General features: G+C 49.7%; 1 protein-coding gene across 1 annotated transcript; it reads right to left on the bottom strand.

Annotated features, from left to right (window-relative positions):
• Positions 1-1,691: 1,691 nt before the first annotated feature.
• On the bottom strand, positions 1,692-21,759 carry PSPH (phosphoserine phosphatase). The gene is made up of 6 exons (XM_075565029.1): positions 21,565-21,759; positions 8,567-8,718; positions 7,839-7,973; positions 5,307-5,452; positions 3,394-3,542; positions 1,692-2,562 (listed from the first exon to the last, which is right to left on the bottom strand). The coding sequence occupies exons 2-6, from the start codon at positions 8,704-8,706 to the stop codon at positions 2,455-2,457; spliced, it is 678 nt and encodes a 225-aa protein (XP_075421144.1). The 5' UTR covers positions 8,707-8,718; positions 21,565-21,759; the 3' UTR covers positions 1,692-2,454.
• Positions 21,760-23,221: the final 1,462 nt, after the last annotated feature.

Below are 23,221 nucleotides of genomic sequence, written 5' to 3'. Positions count from 1 at the left end.
ACACCACAAAGCAGCTCCCAGGAGCCTTGCCAGAGAGCAGGCGTGAGCCAGCTCCCTCCACCAGCCAAACAACCACCCCTTGATTCCCAGGCCACCTCCTTCGTGGCTCCCCGCCAAAACCCTGATTTTTCTATTTAAAGGAAATCAATGCCTCCAATTTCATTCCAGGGGTCAACCATTACTTGATCATGGAGCCAGCTTCAATTGTTTGGCTCTGTTAGAAGTTTTAGGAACAAAAATAATCAATAATACAACTTCACACAACCTCCTTTACCTTCATCCTCCCTCCTTTTCCCACCAGGGAGTCTCAGGCTTTCAAGGCACGTTCTGAATGTCCCTGTCTTGGGGCAGCTGGGAAAGAGAGGGGAGGGGTCTTAGGGTCTTCTCATCTGGAAAAAAAAGAAATCATATATACCATTGGGGTAATTAAAAAAAAACAACTAAAGAACCAAGGGCTGCCAAACGAACAAAGAGATCTGTGTGGGAGGAAGTACAGTCAGAATGCTCATTAGAAGCAAGGACGGCGAGGCTGCGTCTCCCATGCTCTGGGCCATGTTATCAGGAAAGACTAGTCCCTGGAAGAGGAAGGACATGGGGCTTGGTAGAGTAGACGGGCAGCCCAAAAGAGAAAGGCGCTAGATGAGATGGATTAGCGCAGGCAGAGGCTGCAACACCGGGCTCAAACCAGAACACTCAGAGGATGGCGCAGACGGGCCAGTGTTTCGTTCTATCGTACATTAAATTGGGTCCTTAGGAACTGGAACCGACTAGATGGCACCTAACCTAATGGAAGCCCTGGGCTGCTCACAGCAAGGTCAGCAGTTTGAAGCCAAACAGCCCACTCCTTGAGAGAAAGGAGGCTCTGCTCCGGGACAGACTGGACAGGCTTGGCAACAAGCCCACAAGGGTACTTCTAGGACCCTCTGTCCTCGGGGGTCCCGATGAGTCAGAATTGACTCGATGGCAGTGGGTTAGTGGGTTTGTATTTGGAATTTAAGGGAAATGCTTTTGGGGTTCATCAAGTTTTAGTTCCTCATGTGCTTTTTCAAGACCCCCTTTTTGTTAACATCAGCACTTTGGTTTCAGGCTCCACTGAATTTTTTTCTTAGCAAGTCCTTGCTAGCCCATGCCTTTCCTAAGCGTGCTGAGAGGGTGTGTGTGGTGGGGCCACGGTGCCTGGGGTTAGACATCAGCACAGACAAAGAACCAGCCAGCTGTGACCACCCTGATCACCACACACACACACACACACACACACACACACACGGCCACCCCCCCCCCCCACGCATCAAAGTAAAACGGGGTCCATCAGGTTTTCAGTGGCTGGTGGCTGTTCTTTTCAGAAGTAGCTTGCCAGGCGTTCCTTCTGCGGCACCCTTCAGCCTGTCGGGCAGCAGTCAAAAGTTTCAATGTCTTTGCCACCTGGGGAATCCTGACCCTGAGGTTGGTGCAGGTCTTAGATCTGTTCTTTGTCCAGAGCAGTGGTTCTCAACCTTCATCACGCCGCGACCCTTTCATACAGGTCCTCATGTGGAACTGACCCCCCAACCATAACATGATTTTCGTTGCTACTTCATCACTGTCATTTTGCTACTGTGATGAATTGTCATGTAAATATCTGATAGGTTGTATTTTCAATGTTACAAATTGAACATCATTAAGGCATAGTGATGAATCACAAAAACAGTATGTAATTCTATATTGTGAAATATTTATTTCTAACGACAAATAAATGAAATTTCATCTTGAAGCATGGTGTAGCATGGGTCACAGTCTTCAAGCTGGGTACTCGTAGATGGGCATATCTGCATGTGGGTAGACCCGCCTGGAGACGTATAGAGGAGCTGTGTCTTGGTTCGTAAGACCAACGGAAATACATGTTTTCCGATGGTCTTAGGCGACCCTGTGAAAGGGTCGTTTGACCCCCCCCAAAAGGGTCATGACCCACAGGTTGAGAACCGCTGGTTTAGAGGTCATATGGATTTCATTATTTAAACTACTTGAAATAATGACTCAAGGTCCAGGAAAGGCCAAAATGAAAATGCCACACATCTGTTCTGAGGCACAGGTGACATTTTTGATTTGTACACCCAAAGGTACACAGACATTCACGGAAGGTTGCCTGATCCGTATTTCCAGGAGATGGAAGTCCTTCTATTGACCATCCAGCTTTAAAAGGCTCCAGATAAAATACACCCAGGAACACAGCTCAAGAACCCAGATTACAGAACTCTGCAGGTTGTTAATGAATTAATAATGCTGCTAACAACACTGGCACGACAGTCGTCATCTTTTTAAGGGAGAGAATTTGCTTGGAGCCCTCCCGTCCCCCAACATGTAAGTAGAAATTCAGCACCAGGCGTCATCATGGGCAATTCGATGACAGGCACGGTATCAACCGGTCTCACTGGTAAACCTCCGTCTGAAGTCGGCACTCGGCCGTGTAGGGACGGGCTAGTCTTCCAGCTCTCTCAGCAGCTCCACGAAGTCGGTGATGTACCACTTGGAGTTATCCTTGACTTGCTGTCTGATCACATTTCCTCCGAACCCAATGAAAGCATCCTAGGAGATGAAAAGAAATTGCTTTTAAAAAGCAAAAAAGGTCGAAGTAGCAATGGGCAACAAAGCTTTGGGTTACTTGTTGAGGATTTTTCATGTCCATTTCGACTCACAGCGGCCCTCCAGGACAGGGTAGAACTGCCCCTGGGGGGTGGGGTTTCCAAGACTAATTCTTAAGTCAAACGCCTCCCTTTCCTCTCTGGGAGCAGGAAGTGGTTTGGGACTGCAGATCTTGCAGTTGGCAGCCCAATGCATAGCCCCCACACCACCCAGGTTCCTCTGACAGTGTCTAAACCAAACCGAGCTGACTGCCTCGAGGCCATGCCGACTCACAGCGGCCCTCCACGACAGGGGGAACTCCTGCCCCCGTGGGTCTCTGCGGCTGTCACTCTTTACGGGGCGTGTCATTAAAAGTTTTAAAAGGGGTTTTAGTTCCTAAGTCTTTTTCGGGTTTGCCCAAAGCCAACTGCTACCACAAGGCGAGTGAATTTACTTGAGCTGTTTAGTTTTTTAGCCCTTTTCACAGCGATAAACTCCTGGGTGCATGTAAGCTGCCTCCTGACGACTCCAGGTGTGTCAGAGTAAAGCTGTGCTCCACACGGTTGTCAAGGTCTGGTTTTTAGGAAGCAGAGGGTCAGGCCTTTCTTCCGAGGCACCTTTGAGTGACCTGGAATGCCTAGTCTTCCAGTCAGCAGCTGACCACCTTAGCTGTCTGCAGTCCCCAGGGACCCTCAGATTCTAGTGTTGGCACTCCTGGAAAGACGCTTCGTTCTGAATCAGCTGCCCACCCACAAAGGACCAAGCGGACCCTGCGTGAGGGTCCCCCATACGCACAGCAGGGGGGCAGGCTTCCAAGTCGGTGGCCCCGTCACCTATCATGACTATTTTCTTAAAGTGAAATTTTTCCTTTAGGAATTTGATGACTTTTCCTTTCCCACCGGATTCTGCTGTTGGCTGCGTCTCGTCAAAGCCTGCGTATTCACCTGGAGAGAGGACAGGAAAGGCACAGTTGGAATTCCACGGCCACCACCAGCAACCCCACAGATGCGGGTGGTCACTGAAACCCCAATGAGAAGACCATCATCGGCCGTCAGGGACGTCACCCAGCTGGGACCCCACCCCTCCGGCTCAGAGCAGACAGGCTTTGCTTTTAAATGGTGCCAACCACTTGCATGTAGAGGGTACTGTTCCGGGTGCCCAGGAGCCACTGACAACGCATGTTTCCGATCAGAACCGTGCTCCACAGGGTCTCCTTTTTCTATTTAAAACTTTTCATTGTGACTTGAGGGAGCCCTGGTGGCAGAGAGGCTACGCACTGGGCTCTAACCGCAAGGGCAGCAGTTCAAAACCACCAGCCACTCTGAGGGATAAATATGGGGCTTTCTACTCCCGTACAGAGTGACAGTCTCAGAAAGCCACAGGGGCAGTTCCACCCTGTTCTAGAGGGTCGTTAGGAGTTAACATAGACCCTTGGCAGTGAGTTTGTTACATTCTAACATTGCAATTTGGGCAAGGATTGTTTTTTGTTACGTTTTTAACCTTTTATCAAAGGCTGATTTTTAAAGAAGCTGGCCACCAGGAATTACTTCTGAGGCTCCTTTAGGCAGACTTGAATCTCCAACCTTTCAGTTAGCAGTGGAGCTCGTTAACCATTTGCACACTCATTTTGGGGGACCAGAGACGAACTCTGGGAGGTCATACACACCCCAGGGGGGATTCCTTTTATCCTCTGAAGCACCCAGGTTTGTAAATCTCAATCCTTGTCCAGGGAGCAGAATACGGTGAAATTTAAAATAAGAAGAAATGCTATCTTATTTGACCCAATCATTTTCCCTCTCTGTAATTAGCACACCCACCCCCCTCTTTTTCCAATCCTCTCTATGCTCACTGCCACTGGGTCAATTGTGACTCACGACGACCCTATAAGACAGGGCAGAACTGCCCCTGTGTGTTTCCAAGGCTGTGGATCTTTATGGAAGCAGACAGCTCATCTTTCTCTGACGGAGCAGCTGGTGGCTTAGAACTGCTGAACTTCTGAGTCGCAGCCCAACGTATACCCACTATAGACATGAGCTCCCAGTTAGTATCAAGTTGATTCTGAATCTGTGTGTGCATCACAGTAGACTTGTGCTCCCTGGGTTCTCAACAGTTGATTTTTCAGAAATAGATCTCCAGGCCTTTCTTCCGAGGCCCCTCTGGGTGCACTTGAACCTCCAGCCCGTTAATTCGCGGCCGAGCACATGAAACATTTGCACCACTCTGGGTACGACCAGATCCCCAAGAGTGCTCCTAAGAATGAAGCACAGTGTGTACCAAAAGGTGGGTTAAGGAAGATTGGTGTTTAGCTACGAGCAGACATGACTGATCACTGCTAAAGCTAGGGCAAAGGGTCCTGAAAGTGACGTGGGTCATGTGTTGGGCACTAAACACAAGGCCAGTCACTCCAGGGGAAAAAGATGAGCCTGTCTGCTTCCATCAAGACTGCCAGCCTTGAAAACCCCACTGAGCAGTTCAATTCTGTCTGGAGGGTCACTGCGAGTGGACACTGACCCACCTGCGCTGGGGAAAGCCCGGAGAGTTGCTGGCCAGAGGCTGTTTTGCAGAACAAGAAAAAAAGATTTCTGGTTCTCCAAAGAAAGATTTACTCCCGACATGTGAATCAGACGCCTCCCCGACTTCAGTTGCAAGCCAACAGCCTACGGGACACTGAACCCGAAGAGAAAGAGACATCACCATCGCGGTCTTACCATTAAAATAGAATTTCAGCCTGTTGGCGAACACGTTGGTGGCCGGGATACTGAGCTTTGAAGCCACGTGCTCGACGATGCTCCGAAAGCCCCCCGATATTAAGAACACCTGGACGTTGTGCTCATGGAGGCGACTGACCAGCTCCCTGCAAGCGCAAAGCATGAAACACCAAAGACCGTTGAAATACAAAAGAGAGAAAAATGGAAATGTGTAAGACAGGCGAAAATAGGTCTTGTTCTCCTGAACACGTCTGGTAATACTGACTGAGGAATGGGACCTCCTACATGTGTGGGAAACGTTATCACACTCGCCTGCTAACGGAAAAGTTGGAGGTTCAAGTCTATCAACAGGTGCCTGGGTAGAAAGGTCTGGTGATCTGCTCCCCAAAAGATCAGCCACTGAAAATGCTACAGAGCATGGTTCTACTCTGACACCTCCGGGGTCATCGTAGGTTGGAATTCACTTGCCACCAACTGTTTTTTGTCTGTCTGTTTTAAAGGTATTTTTCTAGATATAAGCAGACCCCAGGCTACGAACATCCAACTTACAAGCAAGTTCTACTTCCCTTTTCATTTATGGAATTCCGCCCTCACATAGAGACCTACCTCTTACCCACAACAACCTCTTCATCATAATCGCCTCTGTATGTGCAGCTTTTAGACCATGGAAGAGGCTTGGAGCCTTTCCTAAACCAAATTGCCCCTGTGAGTTTCTGAGGCTGCGACTCTTTACAGGAGTAGAAAGCCTCGTCTTTCTCCCAAGGAGCGGCTGGTGGTTTCGAACTGCTGACCTTGGGGATGACAGCCCTAGCACTTTAACACACACACACACACACACACACACACACACACAGCTATCGAGTCAGTTCAGATTCACAGCAACCCAGTAGGACAGGGTACGACTGCTGCTTCAGGTTTCCAAGGCTCTAACTCTTTTAAGGAGCAGACAACCTCATTGTTCTCCTGCAGAGGCAGCTGATGGGTTCAAACAGCTGATCTTACAGCTAGAAGCCCAAGGAGGAAGCCCCTGGGCCACCAGGGCTCTTTTTGCACTAAAGCCTGGTGTGGGAAACAGAAAGATTTCTCCCAAGTCCTCTCCCCCAAATAGATGTTAGACAGGACACTGCTTGCAGCTAATGGTAAATGATTGTCAAGTTACCTCCCTGAAGGCAGTCAGCTGCCAGACTACTGTCTGGTCCCACTACAAGTAGCACCTGCTCCCTGCTGTTAAGGACAATGGGCTACTTCTCCCTAAAGGCTTGAGGCCATCAGTCTGGTGTCTGTAGATGGAGTTTACACCCTACTGATAATGGTTTCCATGGAGAGCCAGAGAACAGGTCAAACCGGCTCAATCATATCCAAAGTTAGGCTGCCATCTGAATCTAGGACCCACCCATTATGTCGCATGTGTACCCCCAATCCCTCTCCTTCCTGGATCACCACCCTCCTATTACCCTTTCCTGTGACTTATGTCTTCACCTGTAATTAGCTGGCTTGCATGTCCCCAGAGAATATAAAAGCCTTGGTTAGCAATACATATCTCACTCTCTCCATGTGGACCACCAAGTAAGGCTGAGGTGAGCATGCTACCATGAAATGTGTCTGACTCCATTATTTCAATCTCTCTTTTATCTCTCATGCTCTCTATGACTTTACTATAATCTTTACTTATTATCGCTGTACAATTGCGCCTGCCAGACCCGGGATGATGTGTTAGGGGCTGGTTGTCGGGCTTGTTTGTAAGCCGGGGTTCAGGAAATTTCCCCAGGACCTTTTGGAAGCCCTCCTCCTTAGGCACCGAGGAATCGATGAGCAGCACCAGAAACTCGTTCCACACAACGCTTCCTGCCAGGGCATCTCAAAAGGAGCCCTGGTGGTGCAGTGGCTACCCATTGGGTTGCTAACCTCAAGGTCAGCAATTCAAAACCACCAGCCACTCCTTGGGAGGAAGATGAGGCTTTCTACTCCTGTAGAGAGTCACAGTCTCAGAAACCCACAGGGGCAGTTCTCCCCTGTCCGATCGGTCACTGCGAGTTTGCATTAACTTGATCGACTTGATCGATGGCAGTGAGTTTGGTTTGTTTGTTTGTTTGTTTGTAATGCATCCAGAAACACAAGATGCAGTCACAGGCGAGCGGTTTGTGTCACTGGTTTCCTCAGAGGCCACCAAGGGTGAGGGGTGCAGGTGCAGGCACAGCTGAGACCACACAGAACTGCAGCAAGAGGGGGGGTTGGAGAGGGCAGGGAAAAATGAGGAACTGATACCAAGGGCTCAAAGTAGATAACATATGTTTTGAGAATGATGATGGCAACAAATGTACAAATGTGCTTAACACAATGGATGGATGGATGGATGGATTGTGATAAGAGTTGTACGAGCCCCAAATAAAATTACTTTTTAAAAAGCCATCCCAAATATAAAAAAGAAAAGAACTGCAGGGAGGACCACACACGTGGCAGATCTCAAATGCAGGTGACAGGCTGTCGGGTGTTGGGTGGGGAAGTGTGGCACCAGAGCCAGGGTCCTCTTACCTGATCCCAGGGGTCAGGTGTGGCGGGTGCTCTGCCAACAGCCTCTGCACCTGTTCCCGGGAGGGCCGGATCAGCTCTAGGCGCTCGGTCAGCGCAGCCTTGAAAGGCACCGCGCCGCCCATGGCCCGCCGCGTCCTAGGGGAAGAGAGGACAGTCAGGCTGGCCAGCAGCCGTCCTGGCTCCCCAGCCCAGTGCACATCCAGGGAGGGCAGTGGCAGGAGGGAGTGTTTGCTGCTGAGACATCGGAAGGCTAACAGAGACCACCCCACAGCCTAGTCACGTCCTGTAAACCTAGGAAGAACGTTGAAGTCGGGGGCCGGCGAGCATCAGATGTGGCTGGGCCCAACATGATTGGTGGCCTGCTGACTCCAGGCACGGCTGGGATAGCTACTGAGAGAGAGATAGAGAGAGGTGACAGGAGAGGCTCAGACCCAGAACCAGCTGCCCAGTAAACCACGGAGGCCATACTCTCACAAGTGCTGGGCACCTGGATGTCTCCCAGACCGTCCTCTTAGCCCACTGGCTGCGACCATAGCCCACCATTGTCGATGTTTGTGGGGCGGAGGGTCTTTGTCTCACTGGGTGAATGGATGAGACACACGCCCCCCCCAAAACAGGGCTAAATGGCCTCTAGTTCGCGCCCACAACTCCTAGGTGGGGTCTTAAATGGGGGAGCACCTTTCACCCGACTCTCATAACGCGGGACGCAGTCCCCATCCCGAACCTACATTTCTGACACCGCGTCCTCAACGCCGCAGAACCTGGCCAGCTCATCGATGCCCTCCTCTCTGATGACCGTGCTGTCCACGTCAAAGCAGACGGCGTCGGCCGAGCAGAAAAGGCTCCTCAGTTCGGAGTGGGACACCATCCTTGGGAAAGCCTGGCTCGTCCAAGAGAGAAAAGACACAGGTATGAAGGAACAGAGCACACAGCCTCCGGAGAAGGTCCGACATGGCTCATTGCCTCTGGTCTACGTGTCCCAGATTTGCTTCAAAGTCGGTGTCAACCCCCAGAAGGAGGTACCCAGAACTTGTTCCACTTCACCTTCTGAGGAGCCCCGTGGGTGGGGCAGCGGGGTGAGCGTTGACTGTGAGCAGAAAGGGCACTGGCATGAACCCACCGGCTGCTCGGAGAGGAAAGAGGGGGCTGTGCGCTCTCGAGGAGACCGAGTCTCGGAAGCCCACAGGGGCAGCTCTCCTCTGTCCTGCAGGGTCGCTGTGCGTCTGAACCCACCCCATGGTTTGGTGTTTGGCCTGGCAAGGGCCACGCCCCGGCGTCACACAGTTGAGCATGGCTCAGCCGACGTCGTGAAGGTGGTGGCTGTCGGTTGCCATCAAGCTGATTTCGATTGCTGGTGATCCTGAGAGACGGAGAACTGTCCCAGAGACGTTCTGCGAGGAGCGGCTGGCAGCTGGGCGAGTGTGAGCCCACCGGCCTCGCAGTGAGCAGCCACTGCCCACCAGGGCGCCCTCCTGACACTGCCAGCGCCCGCTTCGGGGTCATCGCTGACGGGGGAGCGACTGCCGGCTGTTTCCGGTCCCGGGCACCGTGAAGCATGCTAACACAGAGACAGACATCTGACGCCCAACGAGGGCTTTGAGCCGAATGTGGAAGAGGACGCTGTGCCCTGAGTGGACTCTCAGACAGGGGGGGGGGGGGGCTGCATCTGGAGAGCACCGTGGAGGGCAGGCGGTGGTGGTTCAGTGGTAGAAATCTTGCCTTCTGTGTCGGGGGAAAAGGAGCTTACTGGTTACACATTGGGCTGGGATCCCCAAGGCCAGCAGTTCGAAATGACTGGCGTTTCCTCGGGAGAAAGATGGGGCTTTCTACTCCCGTCAAGATTTACAGCCTGGGAAACCCGCAGGGGCAGTTCTAACCCTGTCTTGTCGAGTCACCCTCGACTACTCGACAGCAGTGAATACGGCAGAGAAAACAACAGCTCTAAACTCAGTGCCATGAGGTCCGTGCTGCTGACCCCTAGTGACCCTGCAAGACAGGGTAGGGCTGCCTCGGTGGCTTTCCAAGGCTGTAACTCTTTACAATAGCAGAAAGCCTCATCTCTCTTCCAAAGAGCGGTGGGTGGTTTTGAACCGCTAACCTGTGGGTTGGCAGCCCAACATGGAACCCATGACTGCCCAACATGGAACCAGGGCTGCTTCTGGGCAGACAAATGTTAACCTGGGTGAAGGAGAAGACGAGAGCCAACAAGAGGGAGATGGGCCCCAAATGATGGAAACAGGAAAGGCCAGTGGGGGAGGTGGGGGGTGGGGAACTTGATAACCGGTCGACTGTAAAACGGATGATCTGCTCTGTAAATTTTCACTCAATTCACAGTTGTTGTTTTTTTAAGGGAGAAAATAAAAAAGGATAATGGAATTTCCCCACAAGCTTTTGGAAGCCCCCTTGTACAGCTACATACTTTGTCTCTTGCCTTGTCTTTACTGAAGGTGTCCTCTGCTGTTAGCTTATCACACACACCAATAAGACCCCACTAAGTAAAGATGAAGCCAAGCTGGCCAAGGAAAACTCTTAGCCAGCCTCCCTCTCATGCCTACCTCTCGCTCTTTTTTGAACAAGAGGTAGAAGAGATGCCTTAAAGTTAAGAGCTGAAAGGGGCTCCATTCCGATGGCCCTCCCCACAAGGCCACCTCAGCTTCACCCAGGAGGACGCAAGTGTCCATCGTTACTGCACTGTTCTCAACGGGAAGCTTTTATTTAACTACAGCATTTACAACGAAAACAGGCAAGCCAAAAGCCACTGGATTGGGAATGGTCGGGGTGAAAAGGATGAAAGAAGAATTTGAAAGATCCGAATTCCATCACTGGAAGCCATGTCCGAGGCCACATTGATGATGCAAACAACTTACACTTAAGCCAACAGAGGGTAAAAAGAACTCACACGCTCACAGGGGCTGGCTGACCACTTTGTCACTGATTTCTAACAAATGCCTTGGACAGAACAAGTCAGTACAAAGTTAACCTAGGAGGGGGTAAAAAACACAAATAAAACAAATATTTTAAGTCAGGGGTCAGGACAATGTGACCTGCAGGCCAGAGCAAGCCCTCTCAGAGCTTTGGTGGCGCCCACGAGGTCAGACAGATTGATTTTCAGATTATAAAGGCATGAAACAATTCAAAAGAGGAAGACGACTCAAAGGAAGGGCTGGTATCAGAGCTGCAATTGTGAACACCTGGTTTGTAGACGGCGGGGGAGGACAGTGGAAGCCACATGGATTAAAGCTCCTGTGAATCCCCTCTGACCACAGTCCAGGGATGTGAGTAGCTTGCATTGGAAAGTCCCATGGGTGGATGTAGTTATGTTAAAATGTAACACCTTATTATTTGATCTCCCTTTTGTGTTTTACACTTAAAGCTGGTTAAAGTTTCAGTTTGTAATAGTTTCTGCTTTCTCTTTGAGGTTTTTTTTAAAAAAAACATTTTTGTCTAATCATTGTTTGTTTGCTTCCTGTTTGAGTTTTCTTTTTTAATCATTTTATTAGGGGTTCATACAATTTTTATCACAATCCATCCATCCATTGTGTCAAGAACATATATACATTTGTTGCCATCATCATTCTCAAAACATTTGCTTTCTACTTGAGCCCTTAATATCTGCTGCTCATTTCCCCCTCCCTCCCCACTCCCGCTACCTCATGAACCCTTCATCATTCATAAATTATTATTATTTTGTCATATGTTATACTGTCCGACGTCTCCCCCCGCCTTCTTCTCTGCTGTCCATCCCCCAGGGAGGAGGCTATTCCTAGATTCTTGTAATCAGTTCCCCCTTTCTACCCCACATTCTCTCCACCCTCCAGGCATCGCCACTCTCACCACTGGTCCTGGAGGAGTCATCTGTCCTGGATTCCCTGTGTTTCCAGTTGCTATCTGTACACTTCCTGTTTGAGTTTTGTATGATTTTCTGCTTATGAAATCCTGGACAGGCAGATCTAGAAAGACAGTGACCAGACTGATCACTGCCCAGGGTCATGGCAGGGAAGCATGAGAGCAAAGAGGAGACAAACAGCAAGGAATCTAAAAGGAAGATGTTTGACGTGGATTGTAGTGATGGCTGCATAAATCTTAATTTGATTCGCTGATTACATTGTATGATATATGGTTTATGTGCCCTCGCAGGACCCTGAGTGGCCCAAGAGGAGCCCTGGTGGTTCTTAGGGTGCACGTTGGACTGCTAACCTCAAGGTTGGCAGTATAAGCCCACCAGGTTCTTCCAGGGAGAAAAATGAGGCTTTCTGCCTCCAAAAGCCTGTGTAGGGCCACTAAGTGTTGGAATCCACTCAACTGCAGTGAGTTCGGTGTGGAGTGGCCCAAGAAGTTGTTGATTGGCTTCTTAATCAAAAGGCCACCCAGGGGCACTGAGGAAGAGGAAAAAAGAAGAAGAAATCGAACTCACTGCCCTCCAGTCAATGCTGGCTCGTAACGACCCTACAGGACAGAATAGAACTGCAACTTTACAGAAGCAGAAAGCCTGGTCTTTCTCCTGAGGAGCTAGCTGGTCGTTTCGAAATGCTAGCCTTTCAGATTGAGGCCCAGTGTGTTACCACCAAGACAGTAGGTCTCCGGTTCCGATGGGTTTCTGAGATTCTAAATCTTTGTGGGAGCAGGCAGCCTCTTCTTCCTCCCTTGGTGAGACTGACAGGTTCAAACTGCCAACCTCGTGGTTAGCAGCTCAACCCACTACACCACCAGGGCCTCTCAGAACAAGCAAAAGCTGGTATCAACGGTCAACACAAACTTGACTCTGAACAGAAATGATACCATGAGTCAGAATCGGCTCGGTGGCTTTGGAACCTAGATGAAAGCAGTTGGCCAGGCCTTTCTTCCGAGGTCCCTCCAAGTGAGCTTGAACCACTAACCTTGGGATTAGGAGTTGAGAGCTTAACCCTTTGCACCACCCAGGGACACCTGATTAAGTAGTTTTTGTTGTGAAGTGCCATTGAGTTGGTTACGACCCACAGTGACACTATACACCATAGAATGAAACATTGCCCGGGCCTGCGCCATCCTCACAATTGTTAGGTGCCTGCAAGTGAGTCGTACCTCATAGCAAGCCCACCTACAACTGAATGAAACCCTGCCCAGTCCTGTGCCATCCTCACCATCGTCTAATTCCAAGCAGGGCCCCATTCTTGCAGCAACTGGAGCAATCCATCTCGTTGAAGGGTGTGGTAGTTACACAATTTCATATCCACTTAATAAAAAAATAAAGGGGTGGAGTTTAGTCTGTCAATCAGGTCACAGACTGAAGATGTTTCTTTGTGGGTGTGGTCTAATCATGCGGATTCTGGGAACTCCCTCTCTTCCTCCCTGGAAGTGGGGGACACACTCTCTCTCTGCTACACCTTCCTATTGACAAGTCACATGGAAACACGCTGATGGCAACCAGAGCCCTGGGAATGCTTCTACCGCCATTGGATCCACAGTACTTTGCACCCACTGGCCTGTGATCTTCCTGCATTTGGCACCATTGCATGTGCTGTTTGAGTCTGAAGAGGAATTCATAGGCTAATAGCGGACTGATGGGCTCATATCAAACTTATGGACCTGATCTAGACTGCGCTGGCTGTTTTATGGATACATAACTAGTTCTTGATATAAAGGTCTCTCTTACACATATCTGAGTGTCTCGGGATTTGTTTTTCTAGTCAACCCGGCCGAACACAGGGGCTTCCTCTGATTTAGATAGATAGATAGATAGATATCTATCATTGCCACTGACCTATATATAGGTCTTAAATAACTCTAGGCATAGAAAGCCTCATCTTTCTCCCTTGGAGTGGCTGGTAATTTTGAACTGCTGACCTGGTGGTTAGTAGCCCAGTGCATAAACCACTTCACCACCGGGAATTCCTAAAACAAACTCATTACCACCGAGTCAATTCTGACTCACAGAAACCCTACTACATCCTCCGGTGAGTGGGATGGAAAGGAGAGGGGACGGGGTGAGGCCTGCCGCAGGGAGAGCACCAGACAGAGGAAGAGATGTGGACTCTTCCAAGCAGCCCCCACACTCTGGTACATGAGGAGGCACGACCAGCAACTTGGAGTCGGAAGCCTTGTAAGTAAAATTGTCATTCATGAGAAAAGGGTCAAAACTAAAAGCCCACTGCCATCAAGTCCATGCCAGCTCAGAGCACCCCACAGGACAGGACTGCCGTCAAGTCCATGCCAGCTCAGAGCACCCCACAGGACAGGACTGCCGTCAAGTCCATGCCAGCTCAGAGCACCCCACAGGACAGGACTGCCGTCAAGTCCATGCCAGCTCAGAGCACCCCACAGGACAGGACTGCCGTCAAGTCCATGCCAGCTCAGAGCACCCCACAGGACAGGATAGAACTGCCTGGTGGGTTTCCAAGCCTGCCACTCTTTACAGGAGGAGACGGCTTTGCCTCTCTCCCTCGGAGCGGCTGGTGGTTTCGAACCGCTGACCTTGCCTTGCAGTTTGCAGCCCAATATATCACCCCAACGGCACAAGGGCTCCTAAGAGAAGGGGATAAAAGTGCTAAATCTCATAAAGAAGAAAAAGAAAAAGTGTGTGTGTGAGAGAGAGATTGTGAGGCTTGTAAGACTGAAAAAACATCATCACGGCCCACCAGAGTCCGGAAAGGAAAGAAATCATTCAGGAGGCTGAAGTGTGTCCTGACTGAGGGCTCAAGGTGCCTCTACTCACACTCTACCTGAGCCAGGTACATGACTACTCCCTGGGACAGGTAGACCATGCTGGACGTACGCCAAGCCTTGTGCCCAGGGACTCAAGTCTTCTCAATTATCTGTCTCCACTCTGCCAAGCGTGACAAGTACTTCAGGTGCTAAAGGTCTCCAGGAGGCCACAGCCAAGGGAGCCGACCGCCCACGCCCTGCTCCAAAGAGTGGGCCCAGGACGCTAGGGCAGTCCAGTGATGTTCAACTTATTTCTTGAATATCGTTTCCTCTCTTGCCTCTGAAATCAGGTACATCCAAAAGAGGCTTGTTCTCATTATTCCCTTTCCCTTCCTCTCTGGAATTCCTATTCTGCTACTGGACTAGTTTTCAAATGTTTCAAACATACCCCACCACACATGGCAAACCCTGGTTGTGTCTGAGGAGCCTCAAGCCAGCCGCACTGCCATTGGGTCAATTCTAACTCATTGTGACCCTAGAGGACAGGGCAGAACTGTCCCTGGGGGTTTCTGAGACGGATTTTTTATGTGAGTGAAGGCCTCATTTTTTGCCCGGAAGGTGGCTGGTGGGTTTGAACAGTGGACTTGGAGTTAGCAGCCCAATGTGTAACCCACTATGCCACCAAGGCCCTGAGAAGAGTAAGAAAGGGAAAAGGGAAAAGGCACATGCTTAGATCTTAGGCATCTTTTCTCTGTCTCTGTCTCTCAGAGACGCTAGCCGCCATACTGGGAGCTGCCCTGTGGAGAGGCCCACCCGGCAAGGAGCCAGCAAGGACCTGGACCTTCAGTCGCACAAGCCTAGTAGTCTCAGAACGATCACACTGAGATTATCTTTCAACCCTAAGCCATAAACATCCCCTGAAGTCTTCGTTAACCAGACAACGGACACAGGGCAAGGCCCTGGGAGGTTTAATAAATTGGATGCAGAAACAGTGACCCGTTCTGTAAACCCACCCCATAGTCACAATGAACAGTTTAAGAAAACAAAAGATTAGTTTAACGAGAAAAGACGTCTGCCTTGTGCTCCTTGAAGAATTGCTACTCCTGTCGACCATCCGGTCCCAGAAACCACAGGGGCAGTCCTCCCGGCCCTGTGGGGCTCTGTGAGTCAGAGTTGGCTCGATGGCTGTGAGTCTGGTGGTTAGGGTATCCAATGGGACCAGCAACTAGAAAGATCAGCGAGGTAACTTCAGGAGCAGGGCTTTTTCAGAGAGAGGACAGCTCGGAGAGGGAAGGGGAGTCTGGTTGCACAGCGGGGAAGAATGTGATCAATGCCATTGAATTGTTCCCCTGGAAACAGTTGGGTAGGTGAGTGGGTGCTCTCAACGACTGCAAAAGAAATTTAAAAATTTTAAAGGAACTAACTGAACCAACACAGCTGACCGTCATATGATTGGGCTCAGAAGCAGATCTTTCTCCAGCCAATCGGTGGAAAGCCCAGTCTGGTCTGGCCAACTGCGACCTCCTAAGAGTTCCCAGTGAGGAAGCACCATCTAAAGCGAGCTGCTCCTGGATTTATCTGTGTCTCGGATTTCTCACTACATCAAGTCCATGCCAACTGACCTTGACCCTACAGGACAGGGAGGATCTACCCTTGTGGGTTTCTGAGATGGTCACTTTTTTATGGAAGGAGAAAGCCTCGTCTTTCTCCAGCAGAGTGGCTGATGGTTTTGAACTGCTGACCTTGCGTTTAGTAGCCCAATGGGTAAACACTATGCCACCAGGGCCCCTTGGCCCACCATAACTATGAACTAGAAAGGTTGGTTGTTTAGACATTAAGTCTTGGGAGTCATTTTGCTGTGCAGCAATAGGTGCATACGAAGGAGCCCTGGTGGCATGGTGGTCATGCATTGGGTTGTGATCTGCAAGGTCTGCAGTTCCAAACCCCCAGCCGCTCTGTGGGAGAAAGACAAGGCTTTCTACTCCTGTAAACAGTGACGATCTCGGAAACATCAAGAGGCAGTTCTACCCTGTCCTACGGCACTGCTATGAGTCGGAATTGACTCAAAGGCAGCAAGTTTGGGTTAGGGGTCTTTTTTTGGAATGCATAGACAATCACCTTCAGATTGTAAAAGTTCTATAAAAGACACAAAAAGTACATGTAATGAAAGAAATTAGTATGGGCTTCATCAAATATGAAAACTGCGTCTCATCAAAAGACCATTAAAAGAAGGGCCGAGAAAAGAGCGGGCCAAGGCATGAGCAAACGAGTGAAGTAGGGATTTCAAAAGAGGAGCCAGACAGACAAGCTCAGGATAAAGAAGGCCTCCGATTTCAAAGACCGTCAACACCGAGCAAATGTCGGTGAGGACTTGGAACCCACACGTGGCCGCTGGGGATGTGAAATGGCTCGTCCATTTTGGAAGATGGTTTGGCTGTGTCACAGAGAAGTTGAAGGCACACTTGCCCCCAAGACCCAGTGATCCTACTCCTGGCCAAAGCACACACTTCAGAGGACAGCACTGGGGCTACAGCTTGGGGAGAGGGACGTGTTCGATTACGGCACACAGAGAAACGCAAGGGATGGAGATGGAGGAGACGACATCCTGGCCCACCCAGCCCCAGGACGATGTTCCTGCTTGGAGCAGACAATGCACAAGAGGACTGTAGGGCTGGCCCCACCACGGGACACGGCGTCCCTCACTGAACCATGGACGCTGTGGGGACAGCACTGGGGACACAGTGCGGGAATAGCGCACGGTCTGGCCCCGTCACACCGGGGCGAGGCACTGAGGGCATGCAGCAGGGCAGCAGGGGATACCAAAATGCCAAAAATAGACTTTGGAGGCAGAGTGTGGCACCCCATCAGACTCAACTGGAGAACACTCACAGAGGCCAACAAACAGACCTTGCACTATTTATAAGCGTTTCCATTTTTGTCAGTGGCTTTCTTTTTGTTATTGTTACTTTGTGTTTGTTTTTTGCTGTTGTTATTGTTTTGTTGGTTTTGCCTTTCTTTGTTGTTTTATTTGGCTTTACCTGGTTCTTGTACTTATAATGTATCTGCATGTCTGTCTAGATTAGATAGGTGGGATCATTTGGAAATTAAAATAACGGGATCAATGGTTGGGGGGGCGGTTATAAGAGAAGGGAGGTGGGAGAAAGTAAGTGGGGGTACCAAGGGAGACAAGGGAACAACAAGTGAACTAAAATCAATGGAAAGATGGTCGTAGGGTGCCTAGTGGGGCTCAGTCAAGGGCAATGTAGCAGCAAGGAATTACTAAACCTGAATAAAGGCCGAACATGATGGTGGAACAATAAGGAAGTAAAAAGGAAATAGAGGAAAGAACCAGAGGGCAAAGGACATTTACAGAGGCCTAAATACAGACATGTACATATGTAAATATATATATATATAATGAGAGGGGAATAGAACTATGTACTCATATCTATGTGTTAAGAATGACGGTTGCAGATGGACACTGGGCCTCAACTCAAATACTCTCTTAACACAAGAACAGTTGTTCTAACAATCCGGCATTCTGTGATGCTCACCTTCCCGACGCAATTACTGAAGACAAAAGTGGGTGCATAAGCAAATGTGGTAAAGAAAACTGATGGTGTCCGGCTATCAAAAGATATAGTGTCTGGGGTCTTACAGGCTTGAAGATAAACAAGAGGCCATCTAGCTGAGAAACAACAAAGTCCACACACAAGAAGCACACCAGTCTGTGTGATTATGAGGTGTCAATTGGATCAGGTATCAGGCATCCAAGACCCAGAATAAAACCATACCCAAGGTGAATGGTGGGGGTGGGTGGGAGGGCATGTGGAGTGGAAACCCAAAGCCCATCTGTAGACAATTGGACATCCCCTCACAGAGGGGTCACAGGGAAGAAATGAAGCAGGCAGGGTGCAGTGTAGCACCGATGAAACACACAACTTTCCTCTAGTTCTTTGATGCTTCCTTTCCCCACTATCATGACCTGAATTCTACCTTACAAATGGATTAGAATTAGACCAGAGCACGCACACTGCTACAGATAAGAGCCCGCAACACAGTGAATCCAGGATAGATAAACCCCTCAGGACCAACAAGGAGAGTGGAGATGCCAGGAGGATTAGGGGAGCGTGGGAGAAGAGGGGGTGGAATCGATCACAAGGATCAACCTGGAGCCCCCTCCCAGGGGAACAAGTAACAGAAAAGTAGATGAGGGAGATGGAGGAGGATGTAAGATATGGAAAAGATAATCTATAACTTATTAAGGGTTCGTGAGGGGGCGGGGGAGGGAGGGAGAAGAAATGGGGAACTGATATGAGGGGCTCAAGTGAGAAGAGAATGCTTTGAAAATGATGATGGCGGCAGATACGCAAATGTGCTTGACACACTGGAAGAATGTATGGATTGTGATAAGAAATATAAGAGCCCCCAATAAAAGTATTTAAAAGAAAAGAGAAAGCAAAAGTCCATGGAGGGAGGTTGGGGTAGAAAGGGGGAACAGATTACAAGGATCTACATATAACCTCCTCCCTGGGGGACGGACAACAGAAAAGTGGGTGAAGGGAGACCCCGGACAGTGTACGACATGACAAAATAATCATTTATAAATTATCAAGGGTTCATGAGGGAGGGGGGAGGGGGGAGTGAGGGAGAAAAATGAGGAGGCGATATCAAGGGCTCAAGTAGAAAGCAAACGTTTTGCGAATGTTGATGGCAACAAATGTACAAATGTGCTTGACACAATGGATGGATGTGTGGATTGTGATAAAGGGTTGTACAAGCCCCCAATTAAGTTATTAAAAAAAGGGAAAAAGCACAAGTCCACAAAACACCAGGGTAGCAGGAAGAACAGCAGCTTTATTTGTGACGGCCCCAAACTAGAAACAAGCCACACATCTTCATCCAGAGATGAAAACGTCACCAATATGCAGTCTGTTCTCACGTCAGACACTACTAGCCAATGACAAGAAATGAGTTATTGCCACATGCAAAAAACATGGCTAGGTATGACAATTAGCCTGACAGAAAGCCTCCAGAGACAAAGGAGGGCGTACAGGGATCCCACTCATGAGAGACGCTTGAGAATGCCAGGGAGGCGGGTGTGACAAAGGTCGGGTCAGTGGGGACAGGGGTGGGAGGGTGGAAAGCCCTAGGGAGCTCTCACTAAATCAAACCCAATCCCACCCGCTGGCATCCTACTGATTCATAATGACCCTATAGGACAGAGCAGAGCCACTCCAAGGGGTCCCAAGGGTACAAATCTTTTTTGTTTGCTTATTTGTTTTCTTTAAGAAAGCAGACTGTCATATCTTTCTCCCCAAGAGTATCCGGCTGGTAGTCCAGCCACTGCCCTTGCAGTCAGCAACACTCCACCACTCTGTGCCACCAGGGCACCTGAGTGAGCCTTGACGGGGCTGGAAGGTTCTATGGGGATGGTGGTTACAAGGGTTACTTGTGGTTCTCAACCTTCCTGACGCCACGACCCTATCATATGACCCTTTCATACAGTTCCTCATGTTGTGGTGACCCCCAACCATCACATTATTTTTGTTGCTACTTCATAACTGTTGTTTTGCTACTGTTATAAATCAGGTAACCTCTGTGAAAGGGTCGTTCAACCCCCAAAGGGGTCACGACCCACAGGTTGAGAACTGCTGGTGTATACAGCTGTCCCAGGGGACAACAGTTAAGTGCTTGGCTGCTAACCCAAAGGCGGACCATTGGGATCCACCAGTGGCTTTCTAGGAGAAAGATGTGACCGTCGACTTCTGGGAAGATAAACCCAACTGATGCGAATCGCTTCTGTAAATATTAACCAGAGCTCAAACCCACAACTATGAGTCCGATTCACAATGACCTACTGCGTCCCAATAGATGTCTGAGGCTGGGATCTTTCTGCCACGTCTTTCTCCCATGGGGTGCCTGGTGAGTTCGAACCATTAACCTTGAGGTTAATAGTCAAGTACTTTAACCACTATGTCACCAGGGCACCCTCCCATAAGGATTAAACACATTTAAACCAAACTCAATGCCTTGAAGTTGATTCTGACCCAGAGTCTTAGTAAGGATTGTGTCCTTGGATACACTGCAGAGCAGTTTCACTCTGTCCTTTAGGGTGACTCGAAGTTGGCACTCACTTGAGGGCAATGGGTTTGGTTGCTCTTTTGGTTTATACAGTTGTCACAATTCGTCAGAATGTACCCTTAAGATGGACGCAGTTTATGGTACGTAAACTATGCAGCGATAAAGTATTGGCTACTAAAGGTTATAGGAGACCTGGTGGTTTAGTAGGTTATAGATTGGGCTACTAACTGCAAAGTCAGCAGTTCTAAACCACCAGCTGCTCCGAGGGAGAAAGATGACTTTCTACTTCTGTAAAGAGTGACAGGCTTGAAAACTGGCAGGAACAGTTCAGCTCTGTCCGATAGGGTCACTGTGAGCCAGAATCTACCCCCCTGCAGTGAGTTTGAGTTTCTTTGTTTAATAAAAGCTACCGCGCATGTGTCACATCATTCAAACACTTAGAATCCCAGTCAACCAGATCCTTAAAGAGTCACTGACAAGTCACAGGTAAAGAAAATACAGCGAAGAACTTTAATGAATGAGAGTGGCTTAATGGAGGCTTCCTCTTTACAACTGCATCTTGGAAAGTACTTTAAAGTTCCAATTCCTTAAACACACAAACTAATTCTGACGAGAGGGCAGAGAGCAGACTTAACCACTTCAGCTCAATCTCGGGGATTTTCCTTATCTTGTACCGATGGGTGCCCCAGGCACGATTGCATCATTCATTCATACGCTTTGGTAACCGCGACCTAAGACAAGTGAAACTCCCCAGAAATTAATTAGAAGTGGGAAAGCTATGAAGTATCTCACCCGGGACAGATGAAGGGGATGAAAAAAATCAGCGGTGGAGATTGAGATCCATGACATAAAATCTGCATGAATTATTGCACGGAAAACGGATCGCTCGAGAAACCGTCACTCAACTCACAATAAAAAGTTAGTAAGCGTGGGATCGGTGAGGCCCCGGATGTGAGAGGCAGGACGGTGAACGAGCGAGCTGGGTGCACACACGGGTCCGCCTGTGCCCGCCTGGACTTACCCGGGCGCTGCTGCTCCGGCCTGGGCCGCCGACACCAAGGCTCCCTTAGCTGTAACCTTCCGGCTGGAGGGCCGCACGCCGGCCCGTCGCTCAGTCCCAAGGGAGTGGCCTGTGCGCCCCGGCAGAGCCCGCCCCGAACGGCGGCACCAGATCTGCTGAGTAAGTGGGGTGGCAGCCGCCCCGTTTTGCATGTGCCTTTCTAAACGGAGACTGGTGGGTGGTGGGGCAGGACGCATAGCCACGCCCCAGACACGCCTCCTATGGGAGGAGCTCCTAGGTCCCACCCACCAGGGCCGCCCGGCGGGGAAGGGACCCGCCCACGGGGCGTGGTTTGTGGCCCCGCCTCCTCCGGCCGCAGTCTAAAATGCTTTCTCCGCCTGTGGAGGCCAAGTTCCGTCTGGAAGGCACGCATGGCAGGACAAGAACAAACAAGCCACTCGGGGAAAGGCTGTTGGGAGAACCCAGCTAACAGGGCCTTTCCTGAAGTCCACGTTTGGCATTACGCTCTTTCAGGAACGTAGGTACCAAGGGAACTTCGAAACGTAATTGCAACCAAAATACAACCAATGTAGAAATGCAGACTCCTCGGAGGGAAGGGGGGCCGGGCGAGCAGCCGGAGACTTTCCAGGTGGTGTCAATTATTGAGGGTTTTTTTTATTGACTCTTTTATGTTGTGTATTACACAAATGAGTGAGGAGCTAAAGGTGATTCACCCACCACCAGCACCACCACCACCGCCAGCACCACCACCACCTCCCACCCTCCAAGCATTGACTTTTGGGCGCAGCTGACTGGACCTGGGCAGTGAAGTCCCACTGAAACCCTTAAACCTAAAAGCCTTAGACTCTATGTCAGATCTCTGGGTTCCTGCTAAACAGGTCATCTAGCCTGAGTGGGTGCAGTGCTGGGAAGGGGAATCTGCCCCTTGCTACTCAAACCTGCTGCCCTGGGGTGGATACCTTCTCTTAGTGACCCTATAAGCCCAAGCAGAACCGCCCCCATAGTTTTTGAGACTAGAATCTCTGTGGAAGCAGGCTGGTGGGACTGGTTCACCTGGGTGATTATTGAAGAAGCAAGGTAAGTCCTGGTTTACTCAGTGATCCAGTGAACCATTTCACACAGAGTTGTGGTGAAACACATGAGAAAAAGCTCACTGCAGATTATTCACTCAGCACAAGGAAACCCGTGCTTACTTTGCTTATTGGGTAATCAGACACTGATTTGAATGCCCTGTCATTTTGGTTGGCATTCAGCACCACTACCAACATGCCACCATCTAGTTGATTCCACCTAGGGCAAGCCTTCCCAGACTGTAAGTCTTTCCCCAAACCAAACCCACTGCATTCAGTTGATTCCAACACATAGTATGGAGATTCTGAGGCTGCAAGTCTTTATGGCAGCGGTTCTCAATCTGTGGGTCGAGACCCCTTTGGGGGCCTTTCATAAGGGTCAACCAAGTCATAACAGTAGCAAAATGACAGTTATAAAGTAGCAATGAAAATAATTTTATGATTGGGGGGGGGTCACCACAACATGAGAAACTATGTATTAAAGTGTCGTGGCATAAGGAAGTTGAGAACCACTGCTTTACAGGAACAGAAAAAGTCTCACTATTTTGGAAAACCACACTCCAAAGGAGCCTCGATGGTATAGTCTG

The sequence above is a fragment of the Tenrec ecaudatus genome, chromosome 12 (assembly GCF_050624435.1).
Source record: "Tenrec ecaudatus isolate mTenEca1 chromosome 12, mTenEca1.hap1, whole genome shotgun sequence".
NCBI classification, from domain to species: Eukaryota; Metazoa; Chordata; class Mammalia; order Afrosoricida; family Tenrecidae; genus Tenrec; species Tenrec ecaudatus.
Note: the sequence above shows the minus strand (reverse complement) of the source record. Positions and strands in the feature narration are given on the sequence as shown.